Source organism: Apteryx rowi, unplaced genomic scaffold (assembly GCF_003343035.1).
Source record: "Apteryx rowi isolate R43461 unplaced genomic scaffold, aptRow1 scaffold_117, whole genome shotgun sequence".
Taxonomy (NCBI): Eukaryota; Metazoa; Chordata; class Aves; order Apterygiformes; family Apterygidae; genus Apteryx; species Apteryx rowi.
The window spans coordinates 416,382-434,825 of NW_020447386.1; the positions used below are offsets into that span (position 1 = coordinate 416,382).

The 18,444-nt window shown below is 34.8% G+C and overlaps 1 protein-coding gene across 4 annotated transcripts in view; it reads left to right on the plus strand.

Annotated features, from left to right (window-relative positions):
* The window catches only part of AHCTF1 (AT-hook containing transcription factor 1), a 52,330-nt gene that overhangs the window by 25,304 nt on the left and 8,582 nt on the right, over positions 1–18,444 (plus strand). For all 4 annotated transcript variants that reach the window (XM_026082554.1, XM_026082573.1, XM_026082544.1 and 1 more), the window contains exons 11-29: positions 425–486; positions 1,320–1,448; positions 3,036–3,126; positions 3,217–3,306; positions 3,464–3,604; positions 4,383–4,487; positions 5,278–5,371; positions 6,946–7,069; positions 7,176–7,232; positions 8,394–8,540; positions 9,306–9,493; positions 9,676–9,820; positions 9,907–10,038; positions 11,619–11,766; positions 11,854–12,004; positions 12,546–12,653; positions 13,307–13,496; positions 14,790–14,993; positions 16,317–16,746. In XM_026082554.1, coding sequence (XP_025938339.1) covers positions 425–486; positions 1,320–1,448; positions 3,036–3,126; positions 3,217–3,306; positions 3,464–3,604; positions 4,383–4,487; positions 5,278–5,371; positions 6,946–7,069; positions 7,176–7,232; positions 8,394–8,540; positions 9,306–9,493; positions 9,676–9,820; positions 9,907–10,038; positions 11,619–11,766; positions 11,854–12,004; positions 12,546–12,653; positions 13,307–13,496; positions 14,790–14,993; positions 16,317–16,746 — 2,736 coding nt within the window. The remainder of the gene's footprint in view (positions 1–424; positions 487–1,319; positions 1,449–3,035; positions 3,127–3,216; positions 3,307–3,463; positions 3,605–4,382; positions 4,488–5,277; positions 5,372–6,945; positions 7,070–7,175; positions 7,233–8,393; positions 8,541–9,305; positions 9,494–9,675; positions 9,821–9,906; positions 10,039–11,618; positions 11,767–11,853; positions 12,005–12,545; positions 12,654–13,306; positions 13,497–14,789; positions 14,994–16,316; positions 16,747–18,444) is intronic.

An 18,444-nucleotide genomic window follows, 5' to 3' on the forward strand; every position in this document is an offset into this window, starting at 1 on the left:
TGGTCAAATGTTACTTATGGGTTGTCTTATTCATTGTTTGTCACTTTAAAAAAAAAAAAAAAAAAAAAGCCCACAAATGCAGCTATGAACGTGTTGTACTAACAAGGTATTTAATATTGTGAAACATATCAGACATAGTCTACTGAGTTTTGAGTTTCAGTGGTCTTGTAATGTAGCCTGTGAAGTCATAATTGTTACAGAATTAAATGGCTTTGAGCTGAAGCTCTTCCACCTCAACAGCAATCGAGATAAAATTTCTTCATGCGCGTAGTGATTATTTTTATAAAAAGTTTGTAAGTGACCTGATGAAGTAAGTGGTTACTCATTTATCTTTTCAGGTGTCTTGCTGTTTTTAAAATTTAAAGTGGTCATAATGCAGCTGTAAGAGTATAGAATTTTGTCAAATGATCTTTTCTTTCTGCAGATGGTACTTGCTTGCTGAACTCTGGAGTTGTTCACATGACTTGCACTGGCTTCCAAAAAGAGGTGACCTTTTATGTATATTTATTAAGCATGTCAAGAAAATTTTGAAATGTCAAGACATTTTCTCAGTTTTATATTACACTGCTTTCACTGTAAGAGACCATGTTATGCCCATCCCACCCACCCACATAATTGCAGTTGTATCCTGCCAGTTTTATAGAAATGGTTAAGTCCTAGATCCACATCTGGAACTGTAAAACTGAGGTTGACCAGTGTTGAAGCAGGATCACCTCTTGAATGCCTAGAAAGAAATACAATGTTACTCTAGGCTCAAGAACAAAAATGTTGTAGAAATCAGGGAGAAAACTGCTGTTTCTTAATTAACCATCATTCAAAGAGCCTATGTGGTTCTGAGTTAGGGTTTTCATCCCTGATTAACTTTAAAAAGGAGGATCGAGAAGGGACAAAGTGAATATTTTCTTTTTCTTTTTTTTTTGACTGTGAAGATGAAATGAGTATTTGTTTTTTTTCCCAATGCGGCCAAATTATAACTTGCATTGGACAGATTGTAACAAGGAATTCTTGGGAGGAAATAGTGAATTTTCAGCTGACTAAATGTTTGGAACATGAATAGTTTTTTTACAGGATTACAGGTTTTACAGGATTTTTTTTAATAAACTGTAGCTCTTCATTTGGTTGCCATCTTCAAGACTACGTAGTCATTCTTACTCAAATCATTCAGATTGCTGATCTTCTAAAGCATGTTACTGATGCACCCTTTCTGACCATTTAAGTGAACATTTATATTATTTCTTTTTGTCAATGGTTACTCAAAAGTTCTACAGCTGCATAATAAAGCTGTCTTAATCAGTTGCTGGTTTTGATTGATGTTTCAGACTTTGAATTTTTTAAAGAAATCTGGTCCTTCGATAAATGAAGCCATTCATGATAGCTACAATAGATGTCTTGTAGCTGGCTTGCTGTCTCCAAGGCTAGTTGATGTCCAGCCATCTAGTTTGAGTCAGGTGAGTGCATATCAAGAATCAAGGGGGAAATATATCCATAATATGTGTTATGTGACAGGCTGTAAAAGCTACAAAACATGACAGTCTGATTTTCACATTGTTTGCTTGTTGCATTGAAGCACAGGTGTTGAGTTRTTGACTTCAGTTACAGAAATAATAGTATCTTAAATTGAAACTACTGAGTTCGGTGGGTGCAGTCTTTAAATTCAGTCTTTACAGATCCATCTGTTAATTCTGGGCTGCAGATAAGCCCAAGTAAGTATGCATTTAGCGCTGGCCATGTGCAATGAAATGCATTTTTCCTTCAGGACAACATTTCATCCCCATAAGATGCTGTAAGCAATAGGTTCAGTTGAGTAGCTGACCATAGGGAGGTCTCACTCAGATGAGAACTGCTGCAGACATCAGCTAGCTGCACCGTGCATATGATCACACTGCCAAGGTGGCCAGTCAGTCAGCCTGCAGAGGAGCAATTGCTGGGAAAGTGAGAGCAGTCCTCTCCTTGCCCTCACCCTCCTGTCTCTTGGATTCTTCACCAGATTTGGGAAAGTGTGTTAGGGCAAATAACGCTTTTGTGCTGTGTGACAGCTGAAAGAAATTTCTTGGCAAGTTGACCTGGCTAAATTCAGTAAAAAAAATTCTGATGCACTTCAAGCTTTCAGGGGTTTTGTACTGTATTTGAAATGTCCTATATTTGCTTTTTCTGTTTTCTCCTTTAAAGGATTTTCTTGGGAACACTGGAAGGCTAATTTCTAAACCTGACTTGTCAGGAAAATGTGGGGAGGGGCATAAAATCAGAATACTAGTAAATGGCAGTAACTGAAGGAGGAGAATGTATATATACTCCACTTTCCTCTTTAATCTCTCAATGGAAAGATCACATAATTAGTGTTCTTGCTTTGTCCAGCAGATGTATGCCATAAGATGTTACTTTTGTACTTACTGATTTAAGGCTRATCGCACTATAAGTAAGTTCTAAATGTCTTGAAATGTGGAAACGTTTAAGTAGCAAACTCCGTTATAATTCAGTATTTGAACACTCTAAAATTTAAATCTATTAAGATTTAATTAACARTTTTACTTTTCTGTTACTTTAGAAGATTAGAACTTAGTGTTTTAGAGCTGGAAATAGTTCATTGTCTTAGAAGTCTGGAAGGCTGGTTGGCCTTAGCTTCACTGTTTCTGGTGTGAACATTGCAGGCTTGCATTTGTTCTGGCCCCTTCATGCGTTCCTGAGGGAGATATTGTATGCAACAGCATGCATAATGGGTGTTAGCAAAGAGTATTACTGAAAATAGTTAATTGGAGATCAGTAAATTAAGACTATAATGCAGAGGCATGCAGAAAAAGATTAGAATGGACCTTCAGTAACTGGAAATGCCAGAGGAAATTCATGTGTTCCTTATAGCAGCAAACTGTCCAATCTGTGGCTAGAATTAAGAAAAGCAATTTGAAATTAGATAAGTGTGTGCTAATTGACTTTCTGATGTCTGAATACGTATACACTTAGAAATGGACATTTACTGTTGATAGTTCAGATGCTGAAAGTATGTAAAGTTCTCATTTTATTTTGTCTGTTGTGTTTAGGAGGAACAGCTAGAAGCAATATTGTCAGCTGCTGTCCAGACAAGTTCTTTAGAACTTCTGACTGGATGCATTAAACATTGGACATCTGAAGGTAATACTTAGACTTTTTTATTTTATATATTCTGATTTTTTTTAAATGTTTTATTCATTTTTTAATTTTTCTATTATTATTATTTTTTAGAGCAACCAAGTTCTGCTGCTAATTTGCGCTTTGTTCTTGAGTGGACATGGAACAAAGTAATCTATACGAAAGATGAATTTGACCAAATATGTGAGTATTAAAGTGTAGTCATTTTGCAAGTGTAAAATTAACCTTTCTGAATCAAGTTTATTCAGTAGTATGACTGTATATTATATTGCACACAGTTCTTTAAATGTACTTTGAAATTGTTGTATATGCTAATGGTTTAATATTTATCTCTGAAAAGGTGTTCCTCTATTTGATGGCACTTGCAACTTCATTGACCCACAAACTATACAGTCTCTTCAGCACTGCCAGTTGCTTCTGAGCAACCTTAGCACAGTCTTGAACTGTTTTCTAACAGAAGCACAAGAGCTTACTGAAAAAGGTTTGTAATAAAATTACTAAATATTTGGTATATTTTATTATTAAATTGGATTTCTGATTTGAGATTGTGCTTGGGTTGTAATCCTGGAAACATGAGCTTTTGTTATTTTTGCTGCTTTGCTTTCATCGTGCTGCTTGGAAGACAGTCAAGTTTAGCTAGAAGAAGGACTTAAATCTATGAGTGAGGAAAAGTTGCAACTACCTTTTAATATGCATTGAGTTTAGGGAAATAATTTGTCATGGAGTTCATGCAAGTGTTTGCATGGGGAGGTTAGAATCAGCAAGAAGTTATGTAAATAGCTGGACTGAAATTACCATTGAATAAGATAATACCAAAAATTGTTCTGAATTCATAGCTAGCAATTTATAATAGTACACAAATACTGTATACAAATCATTAGAAGTTATAAAGGAAGCATAAATAAATAACTTGTAGAATAGGTTACTTCAGCTTCTCTAGCTTTTTATATTATAAATTGTTCTTGGCATATTTTAAAAAAAGTATTTCTTTGCTATAGTAAAAATCTTTGCTACATTAAAAAAGTCTTATTCATGAGTGCCATTAATAGTTCAGGCTTTTTTTTTATTTTAACCATTAGTCAGTTTGGTGCTTTGTAGGGGATTGTTTTTTGTGGTGGTGGTGATTGTGGTTTTTTTCTTCAAATAAGAAAGTTGTTTAAAGTGAAAATCAGGTGTGTTTTACAGTGTTATTTTATGTTTTCTACTTAGGTTGATGAAAGGAATATGTTTTTTTAAAAAAAAATCATGTATGTTTTCAGGTTTTACAGATTTGACAAACAAGCAGGTTGTGACTAACCTCGTTTCTTTGTATGCACAAGTGGTCATCTGGTTCTGTCGGTCCAGTCTCCTTCCAGAGGGTTTAGGTAAGCTTAAACTGTAATCCATTTGCAGCAGGGAGACTATCCAGTAAGTGATTCCTATGAACACATTCTTAGCTATGTTTTTGTAAAAGTATCATCAGTAACAAGTAGTACTATTTCAGTGATAGTGTATGCTGAAGTTCAGTTGGTGAAATTGAGATTTTACTGTTTTGGGGTGTGTTGTTGTTGGTTTTTTTTGTTTTTTTTCCGTACACATGATGTAGGATGATGCAACCACTTTCTTTCCTGGATGTTCTTTAGAAATAGCTATAAGCCTCTGACTTTAAGGAGTTGCTTGTGTCCATAACTTGAAATACTTTGATTTCCTTTAAAAAAAAGAAAAAGACTATTAAACAGCAAATACTGGAATGTTTATTTTTACAATAAAAACATTACTTACATGTTTGAAGTACTTTATTCAGATGCATTATATGTTTCTGTCAGCCTTAGTAAAGGCCTTACAAATGCCTGCTTCACATATTTTAAAAAAATCCATTCCCTTTGCTATCTGTTTTCTTTGCCAGAGTGTCAGTTATCACTGAAATTAGCTTGCACCTCACATTCTGAAATTCCACATCAACCATAAACTTCAAATGACACTTGAGACAAGAAGGATTTGAGTATCATGCCTTATTTCTATTTTAGCAAGGGCAGTAATAGAAGGGGCTTCTTTCAAAGCTGGAGGTTTGCTTGTGTCTAGTGTTGTTTCACTTGTACAGTTTTCTGTCTTTTTAGTCTCTTAAAGTTAATATCTAATTACTACTTTAACTTGATTTTACTTTCTTGCCTGCAGATGATGATATGCAGTTGTCTAGACCTTTCTACAATTATCCTCTGATTCAAAGCTACTACACTGGTCATCGGCAGAAACTTGAGCGTTTATCAAGGTAAGATTTGTCCAAGAACTCTAGAATGCTTCCACTGCAAACTCAGAAGTGGAAGTGAATGGCTTTTATGTGAACAGCTGTATTTGTTATACTTAGTGTATTTAACAGCAATATTCTTAAATTCAGCCATGCATGTGTTCTGATGAACGCAGAATTTACTTTTCTGTGTTAGGATGTTTATATATGTCTGTGCTTAGTACCAGTGCCTTGTGTATTCATGCTTTCTTACAGCCTAAGGGAAAACAACATGAGGAAATAGTGAAATTTGTTTTTATTGTTATTTGTTTGTAGCATACTTAATTCATTGATTAACCTTTGTAACTTGTTACTAATGAAAAGATCATCTGATTAGTATGGAATCAGTCATCTCCAGCTTTTCAGTGAAAGTAAAGCACAGCATTCCCAAAATGATTGTTTCGGACATGGTATAAAGCATGCCTTAGAAAATTTTCATCTCTTCTGGTGAATGATAATAAATGATAGTAGTTGTATTGGCCTAAATCTCCTACTCACAAGTATGCTATAAGATGATGATCAGAATTACGTTTGGGTAGCACATCTAGCACTCCAACTGGCTGTTGAATAAAAATCATGTTCTCATTTAACCTCTTTTTCTTGGACTAGCTTACTTTTAAATAGATGATATGCCTTGGATTACATGACAATAGATTTTTATTTGGAAATTGTACTGAAAATTAAGTACAGAAATTCCAATCCTGAACACTAAACAATCTTAGGCTGTGACTATGAACAAAATGCTACAAGATGAGCTAAGGTGGAACCTGCAATGTATTAGGTACTTTAAAACTAAGCTTACTTCTCAAATAACTTGTGTATGTGCTTATGTGTTCCTTAGAAGCGTATGACATTTAGCATACTTGTTCTGTTATTTGTCATCAGGAAATCAAAAGGTAGCATCACAGCCAGTAGAGGACTCCAGTGTTTTGAAAAATATAATCAAAATAGTTCAGATGTGTAATTGTAATTCTGTGTTTATATAAACAGATAACGCTTATGATAATACTAAAATCTATCTATGTGCCCAATTTTGTGAAAATAAAAGTTTGTAATAGCAGAAGTGAGATGATGAAAACAAAATGCGAAGTTTCTATTTTGTTGTCTCACAGTTGCTGTGTTAGAACACTCTAATTTGCAGTACTAGATTTATATAAAAAAAATACTCCTGGTATTTTGATAGTTGGGTTTCTTCTGTTAGTGTGTGAGAAGGGTTAATTAGACACTTCAGTTTACAAAGATTTGTTTACAGTTCCTTCTGTATTAGTAATATAACAAAAAATAAAACATGAAAACCAAAAGGTTATTGCAACTTCTGCCTTATTAAAGAAAGCTTTAGGATTTCTATTTTGAGCTCCTTTAATGAACACAACCTAATGAGCATCTCTTGTCTGCCTCAGAAATTTGCATGTGTATTTCAAGTGATGTTCACTCCTTTTTGTTTGTTGCTTTTTTGACTCATGGGGCCTTTTTTTGTTTTCACTGGAGGGAATCTGTTATGCTGAGAGGTTGGAGTTAGTGTTTTCCTCCATCTAAATCCTTGCTACCTTTTGTTTCAGAGGGAAATGGGATACTGACTGCTTGATGATTGATGGAATGGTTTCCCAGTTAGGAGATCAAGTTGAGAAGCTGTGGCGGAGGGATGAAGGAGGAACTGGGAAATATCCACCTGCTAGTTTACATGTAAGTGTTATGGGGTTTTGTTGTTTTTTTTGTTTGTTTGTTACAAGAAATAATGATTTATTAAAGATGGGAATTTCTAAAGCTTACTTTTAATTTTTCATTACAGGCACTGCTGGATCTCTATTTGTTAGAAAATATTGAAGAAAGCTACAAACATGCAATTGTATCCTTTCCTGTTAGTCTTACTACACCTTCAGTATAGGCACCTACACCTTCAGTATATGCACAGATGCTTAACTTTTAATAATGTTTTTTAATCTGTGCTTCAAATACAAGGCAGGTGAACATGTTCAGTTTAGAATTAAGTTGTAAATGGAACTATTGCTTTATTTCTTCAGAGGGTTTTTTCATGATTTTTCGCTTTTGTTGCGAAGCTTTTTCTGATACTAGAAAGTTTTTCTAAGATTAAAGATTAAATTAAAAAAAAAATTTTTTTTTAAGCACCTGTATCTGTGGCAAATGGGCTACTTTTTAGTATGATGTACTAAAATGTGCTTCTTCAGAGCAGAAGGAATTCTAGCAGTAGTTTACCAGTACACATTTTTGCTGAAATCAGTGGTTCCTTAGCACAACTAACAGTGCTTGCTTTTTTTCTGTTAAAAGTGCAAGCACACAGAATAATAAAACAGAAAGAGAAGTCATGGGGGCAGAAACTAAATTTTTTAAATGCTGGATATTTACACAGGATAATTGCTTCTGCTCTGATATTGTCACTTAACCAAACAGGGAGGGGAGACTAGAGAGCAAGGGCTTTAAAAACTCTTGTACCCCAGAGCTGTCATACTAGAATATGCCCCTAAAAATGGATGTCAGAATGAGAAAATGGGCACTACCAAAATATGATGCACAGATTGTTTTAAATCCAGATTTTCTCATTCAGAGCTAATTTTGTAGTCTAGGGACAGCATAATTTGCATTGTTTTACATACTCTGGAAATGGAAAAAAAATCAAAACAAACATGGAATTTGTTTGCTTTAATAATTAAGCTGTGGGGTTTTAAATGCTTTGAATGTCCAACTGGCAGCTCCATTGACTAGAGAGCCTGAGCTTATAATTGAGTTATTTAAATATCTAAAGTTAACCTTTACGAATGCCTTGCATAAATTCAGAAGTAGTTCTTTCTGTTTTTTCAGAATGCATTTTTGTGATTAGGAACTGGCTTTCTTTGGATTATAATAACTTAAAATGGCAAAATTTATACCTTGCTATTTTCTGCTTCCTAACACTTTCATATTCTTATTTTAATTGCTATCTTTTGTAAATGTAATGTGAAAAATCTTAGTCATACAAATTTATTAGCCTTAATCAGATCCTTGATATCAGACAATTTATTTGCTGCTAGATATAATGCATTCCTTTCCAAATAAAACAGAAACTTCAATTGACTCCTTTCCAACTGCCTTTGCTATCCCTTGGGGTCTTGTTAAGCTTATTCAAGGGTTTTGGCTTCTAGATCATAATGATTATGAGGTAAGTATGTCTGTTTTGTTAGGTGTACGTTATGGTACAAAGTGATAATCTAGAAATACAATAAAAATGGGTGCTTAACGAATAACAGGTGCTAAAAAATTAGAATTTTTTTTGTAGTTGTTTTTGTAGTTATAACGTCCTCAACAGCACTGGGCAGCAGCAGTGAATTACAGTTTTAAATTTGGTTTTAACTGCTTTAACATGAAATTGATTAAAATGAAGAAGAAACCAACATTATTAGTAGTTGATATTTGAATTTTCAAAGTCATCTATTCAGGTCATCTTCAGCAGAACAGTTGAGCACTTTCTCAAAAACAGTATTGTGGATATTTTAAATAATAAATTTATGAACATAGCAAGATATGAGGCAGAAGACTGCAGAAGTGACTTTTAAGTTTAATTCGTGTTCTTTCTGGTGATGAATGTTGTTCTTTGCCTGTTGTGATGTTAATATAATCTATTTGTCTGGGAGAATAGCTTACCATGTAGTACGTCATGTATTTATAAAAAGTGACATTTGTAGACAGATTTGCTTAACCTAGAAATGTATGAATTATTCTTTTTAAGACACCTATTTTGATCTGTATGGCTAACTGACTCTTTTTTGTGCATATACTTTAAATATTTATTTACTTTTTGTTAGTACTAGTCATATAAGTGTAACTAACATATTCATATTCACCCTTCCTTGGGAAGCTCTTTGAATGTTTTTGTTGCAGGAGTGTGCCTGTATATCTTAATGAACTTAATTTCTAACTTCTACAGAATTCATTGGCCCTTCTCTTTCATCCGGCTACAATCAAAACTGTGTCATGGCAACATATGAGAATTGTTCAATCCCTCATGTGCCAAGGAGAGCACAGGCGAGCCCTCAGATACATACAGATGATGAAGCCATCAATGTCAAGTAGTAGCGAAGTGCAACTTTTCCTCACTGTGTTGTTGTCCAATAGGTAAAGAAATAGACAATATATACAACTRTGTTAGCATCTGAATATGGTGAAAGGTGGAGAACAAATAATACAAAGTAAATCATGATGACCTCAATACTCTGTACACTTTGAATGCAATAGTTTTGGGCATCTTCTTGGTTATACTATTAATACTCCTTTACATGTTAAAAAATTAATTGCAGGTGCATGGTGGAGGCTTGGAGTCTGTTGCGACAGCATACTACTAAGCTAAACATAGAAGAGCTGTTAAAACACATGTATGAAATCTGTCAGGAGATGGGACTAATGGAAGATTTATTGAAGCTACCCTTCACAGGCACTGAACAAGTAAGTGTGGACAAGAAAAGTCTTAATTGTGTCTTTGAAAAGAGGCAGAATGATAATAGTTTTTTGAAATGTATTATTTTTTACAGGAGTGTTTGGAGAAGTTTTTACAGACTAATGCTGGTGTTCAGAATCATGAATTTCTTTTAGTCCACCATCTACAGCGTGCCAACTACATCCCAGCGCTACAATTGAATCAGTCAATGAAGGTTAATCTTATGGTAAGCACAGCATTTCTTTCACAGGTGAAAGCTTTTGTTAGGTGTTATTAACTATTACTTGGTAGTAATCAGTAAAAACTGTACTTTCAGCTTTTTATATTCATCAGGGGTTTTATACCATTATTTGAAATGTTACAGATAAGTTTCTCCACCTTGTTACAGATGAATCTGAAAGTTGAACAAAAACTTTCATTTATCCAAAACTATTCTGTAAATTTATAAACTAAATGTTACAGACCATTGCTCACTCTGCTTACAACACTCCATTTAAATATGAGGAATAGAGGTATCCTTTCTAATTTATAGCTATAAATTCTAATTTTCACAAGTCCTGCGTTACAAAAGTGTCAGTTTTTATCAAATTCCTACCAATCTAGGACAATTTTCTTCCCAGAGAAAACAATATCTGCTTTTGCTGTAAGCGTTTCAGATTAGGCTAAAATACAAAAACCTGCTTAAGCTTAAATAGGGTGTACGTGCAACATCAAGAGATTTTAACTCTTGAAGAGCTCCAGTTCCAGAAATTAATGAATGAATTCTTCATGAATGAAAGAGTATTAATTCATTATAATGTATTCAAGGTATGAGGATATGAGCAAGTCAGTGTGAGGTAATATCCGGTGTGATCTTTGTCTGTTTGAACTGTTTTTCTGGGTGCATGTTTGTTACCACAGTATCAGTCAGTCTTACCATTCAGTTGTTCAGATATATGCGCTATGTGTAGGTCAAATTACTGAAAATTGATTTGTCACTCATTCCTATGGAATGAAGGGTACATTGTATGTAGGGTCTTGTGTCTTGCACCCAACTTTACTTTTCTAGCTGAGCGCAGTCTGGATGCCAGTCCACAGGTGAAATTTGTGTGTGCTGTTTTTTTTCTTCATCAAAGTGTAGTGTGAGGTCTGCAATTCCACATCTTTCATTTTAGAGCTTGAATGCCAGAAATTCCCAGTCTTATCTTATTTCTGTGTCCCCAAATAGATTGTGTATTACATGAACCTTATTACAAATCTGTGATGCATTTGCTGTTTGCTGGAACCATAGTTTTCCAAGGAGTAAAATTTGTAAGGTGATCTTGGAAATTGTTTTGCATTTGAGAACTTTTATTCAGCTGAATGATGTGTATATAAATGTAGGTAGTTTTTTCTTACCTATTTTAACACTCAAGTCATTTCATCCAAAATAATTTGCTGTTGCTTTGTATCCTTAAGTCATCTAAAGCTTTGGTATTTCAGTAAAACAACAGAAAGTCAGCATTTTTTTTTCTGTAAGCTATTTAGAGGTGGGAATCACAGATGATAACAAGTATATCAGAATAAGTTTCTGCAGAGTGCCAGAATTGTTATAAGGTTGCGGTTTTTGTTATTATGCTAGTCTTCTATATTCTCTGCTAAATAATACTAGGCAAAATTGGTGTGTGCTGAAGGGTAGAATTTGCTGTTACATGCAGTAGATGTATTTTGTGGATATATCTGTAGAGGAAATCAAACTATTCACAAATTAGAATAGCACAGATTGTTCTGTGCAATGGATTTTTTTGTAATTAGTTGAATTTTTGCTTCACTCTTTCCATTTATCAGAATGATCGTGATCCTCGCTTGAGAGAGAGATCAGTTGCCAGAAATTCTATATTAGACCAGTATGGCAAGATACTTCCTAGAGTTCAAAGGAAGCTGGCTATAGAGAGGGCCAAGCCTTACCATTTGCCTTCATCAGTCTTAAGAGAAGGTAAGTTTTAGGGGAAGAATATAATGGGCCACTGACCTTCACTTTGGTTACAAAAGTCTGATGTTTATCCACCTCTTTATTTTATAGTCTCACGACCAAAGCCATTATCAACAGTGGCAAAGCAAGCTAATGCAGGAAATGTACATACAAGGGCAACTTTTATCAGTAATGTATTGTCAAAAATCGGAGAAGTATGGGTAGGAAATGAGCAGAAAAACAATTTCTCGCAATATGATAGGTAAGAAGCCTTTAACAAAGTTTTGTCTTTAGCCCTGTGTTTGGAGACAGCTGAAAAAACATTTGAGTTGTGTTAGTGTTTTGGAGGGAAGTTGGACTTGAATAAAGCTTTTTTTGGTTTGGCGCACGTGTGAGTGTGTGTGTGTGTAAAATGTAAAAATAAAATAATTTTCAGAGAGAGAGATTTTCCACTAAAACAGTCTTGATTCTATAAATATTTATTTATTTTTACATTAAGGTAAATGTCTTTAAAGAATTTAAGATAGCTGAATGAAAATATGGGAATACTAAAATATGACTGCCATCAGTCTGTTGGTGTACAGATTTTGACAGACTTGATTGTGTGATCAGATATTAATCTATCTCTTCCTGCCCAGTTTCTGCTTTGTTTCAGCCTTTTTACTTAAAAACAGGCAGAATTGTAAACTGCAGAAAAAAGGTTAATAATTGTCAGACACTTTCTATAGGTGGTATCATGAAATAATCTTAAATTTCAGATTGTAGGTGAATAAAAGTCAATTACATTTTCCTTCTAATTCTAGCCCTAGAATTACAGAACCACCAGTCATAACACTCCCTCTCCCTGATGCAGAGTTGCCTGATGCATTTGTTGGGACACCAGTTACAAAATTTTCACAAAAATGTTCCAGGTATAGTAGATCTACAGAATGAATATTTCAAATAGGTGTGGAAATAAATATTGCTATGCAGTTCTTACTCTAAATTTCTAAAGTATTTTCAGGTTTATGTAGGTTCTGTCTTAACACAGTAGCGAGTTAGCAGCACTAATTTTAGTACTACTGAAGTACTACTCAACTAGTACTAAATTTAGTAGTACTACATGTAAAGTATCTTCCTAAATAATATGCTTCTCATGTTTATGCTTTTCAYGTTTTAAGTGTTTTGTTTTCATTTAGTTTTGTATTTGCTAAAGGAGAAAACTTATGTGTACAACTAAGGGGAGAACGTGATGCAGTCCTGGCATTGAAACATAGAGAAAAGAGAAATTCTCTTCTGACACAAGAATAGCATAACTTGTGTAACTTAAAATTGGATTACTCCTGCCTCATAGGCCCTCATTTAGAAAATTAAATATGAAATGTAAAGAAATAATAAAACAGAACAAAATGCCTCCTACTCATGGCCTTGATGCATCACCCCCACAGTGAGGGCATATTAATCTGTCTTCATCCATATTTTTTTCTTCACTGAATATTTTTGCTGTGTATTGTCTCGGCTTTTTTGAACCCAGCTTGATTTTTTTTTTTTTTTTCTTCATATTTTAAATCGTGTATCTTGGCAGATTGCTGGATTTGGTGGTTCGTCCTGTTCCTTCATATTCTCCAGCACAGGATGATAACTGGCAGTCACCATGCAGAGCTTCTACTTCATACATGACGTCCAGCCCATTGCAATCACACGGTTCCATCTCGCAAAAGAAAGTTTCAAGACCATCAGAGTTAAATTTATTAGAAACTCCTCTTGTGGTTAAGGTTTGTATTAAAAAAAAAAAAAAAAATCAAAAAAAATCAAAAAACCCTGTAAAATTTCTGAATAAATCAAAAACACCGCAGTATTTAATGACGTATTGGATTCAAGTTGTTACGCATTTTCAATATGCGTGTGGTTCTTCTGTGTATAATTCTTTTGAAAGCAGTACATTGATCATGGTCTTGAAGAGGAGAATTTAAATTGAACGTTTAGCTCGAGTTTAATTGCAGTATGCATACTGTCCAGTAGCTTCATGAAGTAGACTTGTTGACAGAAATGGAACCAAGCATGTTAAAATTGGGCTTTTCAGCATACTTGGACATTTAAAGATGTAATTTGTAAATTAATCATTCATTACCTAAGTATTTAATAGCTCTGTACAGTTTGACTTACATACCTAGACTCAAGAATGTATGTGCTTTGGTTTCTTAATCCATTTAGGAGAATGACAGCAGCTCCAGTTAGGCCAAATGTCAGTCTTTTTGTCAAATTCAGTGATAGCTTGTTGCAGTAACTTTAGTTAATCATTGTTTATGTGCTAAAAATATATTTCCATTCGCTGCCATCATACTGTATCATGTAAGCAAATAACACTAGCCCTGTGTTCCTGGGACTGTTCTTCTTGCCTTCACTTAACTGAGTACAAAACAATTGTAGTCTCTCTGAACTACATCCTCTTTCTTTTTATGAAGTATTGCTCACATTATTAATCCATTTTCATTATTCATCTTTTAATATCTTTCATATCTATAAAACCATTTTTTGATCTGGGATAAGAAGACCTAGACACTTCCAGATGAGGATGTATTGGTATTTTTTCAGCACACAGTATCACTTAATTTAGTGCACCATATCACTTGATTTATGGAAAAATAAACTGTCGCTGTTGCTTTTCTGACTGCCATTTCATGCAGCAGTGTTTTTAATTGTGTCCAGAATAACATTTCAAGTTTTATACCTCTTAGAAGAGCAGTGCAGAAGTTGCTGGGATGGGAGATTACATGATAGACAGCATGATGCTGTATCTTTGTTTCTTCAGGAAATGAGTTTTTAAAATAACTTTTTTATGTTTGCGTTTTAAAAAATGACAGCTAGCAAAAAAGCAGAACAAGCAGGTTATATCAGTAGGGTTTTGATATCTTTTGAAAAAAAAGAACAATGTAGAGGCTATATTTTGTCCTCTTTGCTGGTACAAATCCAATTTGCAATTGAAACTAAGACTTCCGACAAGTGAAGTCTTCAGTTTTAAAGGTTTAACTGGTTTTAAAATAGATATTTTTATTTTTTTTCCTTAGAGAGCTAAAGTTTTGGCCGCATCTGCTTCTGCTTCTGGTTTTCCTGGGTTTACTCCTCAATCCATTCTCAGATCCAGCCTTCGCACCACACCCCTAGCAACTCCATCTGCATCTCCAGGTCGATCAGTTACTCCTCCTCTACGAGCAAAGGAACCTAGAATTTCGTTCAGGGAAGAGAGCTCAAGTGCAAAATGGACTGCTGGGGTAAGCTGGGCTGCAGCTAGTGATTCTTACAACACAAGGCTTTTTTAGACTGTAATTTGGTTTAGATTTTATTAAAGGTTGAAAAAACCTCTGTGTAAACTCCTTATATTGAGGATTGGAATGGCAAATTAGAAAAATAGCAAATTCGAATTTGGTCAGAAACGGTTATGACAGACCTGCAGGCACGTGGTATTACGGGAACCTATCCATAATAAATATGTGACCTTGACAGTTCTGTTGCTTAAGTGTTGTTAGGAGCTGTGACTGTTCCAAATTGCTAGTTCAGTTTCCTGCCATACCTCATCAAATGATAGTATGGTAGGAAAGCTAAGAATATAGATTGACCCAGTTGTTTTTAAATGACAATTTTTTTTTTTAAAGCCTTGTGAATTACACATATTTGAAAACAACAGAAGTCATGAGCTGCGTTTATTTTTGGTTTCTCTTCTTGTGAGGCAGTGGTTACTTAATTATTGTAAAAATAGRCTCCTCCTGTTAAGAGTTGTACTGTTGTCTGTTCCCCAGCCCTAAACTTCCCAGTTTTAATTCCTGCCTTGCACTAGGGATAGTATTCATATAACTGTGAAATGAAGTCAATCAAGAGAGTGATCCACCTGAAAGTTGTCTCCTTCTACTCCTCTCACATTTTTGTTCTCTTTGATTCACTGATGCAGCTCATCGTGTAGTTGCAGAAGTAATGGGGGCACGTGCTAATATCTACATGTATGAGCTTTTCATACATGTATTAACAAATCATTTTCATATTCTGTATTTTATTATCTTTGAAAGACCTACTAAGACTAAGAGCTAATCAATTGTAACAGAAGATTCTTTCTCCTATATAAAATCCTTACTAATCATAGGGTGTGGCCAGATTAATTTACTTGTTTCATGCTACAGATAGAGCATGTTGAAATATTTTAATAGTTCATACAAGTTAAAAGGGCAAGCAAGAAAAAAAGAAAGACTTTGGAAGTGCTTTTATGTGTGCAAAGTTCCCTCTTTTTGAAAACATAGTAGTGAACCAGATGAATAGCCTGAGGGTGAGACTATAAATAATCACTAACGAGACTCAGTTCAATTTAATTCTCCAAGGCTGTAGAAACTCACTAAGCAGTCAGAACTGTAATTAACTTTTACACTCAGCTTAAAAAAAGTTAATACTAGTATGAGAAGTAATTTTTAAGTAGCTTGCTTAAGGTGAAACTTCTAAAACTTACAAGTATTATCAGCATGTTTCCATTTTCGTTCTTTTTTTCTTGCCTTAGTAAAAGCACATGCATGTTATTGATTGTTTACTTTTTTTTTTTTTTTTAAACAAAGGTAGCAGAAGATAATCAAAAGCAATCTGGAGCTTCATCTGAGCATCATCATGTAGTGCTGGAGGATGCTTGGTCTAAAAGTGGAGATAAAACAACTCTGTTTACTCTGAGCAACCCTGAGGATGATCATGCTGAAGTGGAAGTGTCTTCAGAAAGCATAGCTGGAGATGGTTTGGAGAAGATGGAAGTCAGCAAAGAAAATAGTAGCTTCTCTGCCAGGTCAGACCAAACTACTTTGGAGTATCATGATGCAAAATCACCTGGCGATTTTGAAGATGATGTCATCTTTATAGCTTCTAAACCAGCTAATTCTTCTGCTGAAGAAGTTGCTGATTTTCAAGAATCAGAGAAGGAAGAAGACAATGAAATGGTTGAAGACAGACCTTTCCAGATGGAACAATCGGATTTGTCAGACCTGAGGAAACAAGCTGGTGTGTTTCATCATGTGATAACCTAAGTTTTTTAATTAGTTTTTCAAATGTCTTCTAAAGGTRTCTTTGAGTGCCACAGTTAAGACTGATGAGTGTTCACAAGTGTGTTAGGCACTTTTGATTGAAAAAGCCATTTTATTTTGAATCCTTTTTCAGGTATCTTGGTCTTTATGAATGTTTGATGCTTTTGACTGGTGTTTCTTGTGAGTAGTTGCACTTCCTTATTCCTCAGTTAAATAATTTCCTTTTGGAAAATGAATTTGTATGTCTACTTCTGGTTCCAGCTGTGCTCTGTCATTCTGCTGGCTTAGCATTTTATGCAGCCTCTTCCCAAACCTATTTCAGTTGGTGTTTGAGCTGGATTACCACCTGAGCCAGCCCAGCTGCTTAGGCCATGTTCATATAAGCACCTCTGCTGACAGATTAGAGGGACTGTAAATTTTTGGCTGCGGAGCAGTGATGAAGAGCTGTGAATGATAGGKTTTTTTTAAGGTAGTGCAGGAACAGGAAGATGATATGCCAATATGGCTAATGTCAGTATTTCACAAACAGTGGTTAGTCCATTCAACTCTATAAAAAGTTTGCTACTTCTGGGAACTGTATGCAAGTGTCAGCCTACTGTAACTGAGATCTTAAAACAGTTCATAACAGTGACTGTGTAGTCACATATCAGTGTGTGTGCCATATGACTGAGATGATTTTTCAGGATTCTGGAGAGAGATTGTCACTCTTGAAGTTCCTGAGCCCCTTTTTCTTAGTGSAAAAACAGATATTCTCAGGTGTGGATTTACACAGGTAGAAGGGATCTGAGTGTTTGTAATATGATAGTTCAGAACGTGTACCTGTCCTATTTTAGGTGTTTTGTATTTTGACAAGAAACCAAAGGTGCTTTCCACTAAAAATAATAATGATAAGGTACTGGTGATTAAAGAATAATCTTGTAAAGAAACTTTGTCATTGCTGAGCTATGGTAGAAACAGTTCTGTACAATTCCATTACTCTGGAAGCATTAGAAGGCAGTCTATATAGTTCTCATTTGGCCTGAGCTAGCAAAATTATTCCAGATCTGGGTACTGCCCACAAAGGTAGTTGCTGGACTTAGAGGAGGCAGGCAGTAGAAACAAAAAGGAAAGGACATGTCTAAAATTGAACCTGTGAAGAGAAAACAGGTTAGTAAGCAGTTCAGAATCCAGCTTTTTCTTTCTCACTCATGCGTGCTCTCTCTCTCTCTCTCTCTCTCTCTCTCTCTCAGCTTCTAAATATGCTTCTCTCTTTCCGTCTTCTGACAGAGGAAAAACATTGCAGACAGAGAAAATTATTCTCAGTCTTTGGAGAGATGTGGGTGCTATTTGCTTCAAAAACAGCAGTCAGTTATTAGAGTTAAGAACCTTAGATGCATTCTCGTAAGAGAGAGGAAATGGAGTCAAAAAAGGAAAGAGACATTGCTGGAATGAGATAAACATCCGAAAACTAAGGAAAGAGAAATGAGAGTACTTATTTCCTAATTTTAAGAGCAGAAGCATGTTCTCTGAAGTTTTATATATTTGATCACTAACGTATCAAATTTTAGTTTGTAAACAAAATACCTGTGGTGGTCTTGTTTTCTTGCCTGGGAACATGCGGCAGACTGTTCTTGTTTTATTGGAAACAAGAATTCAGACTTTCTGTGCATTTGAAGTCTTAGCAGCATTATTTCAT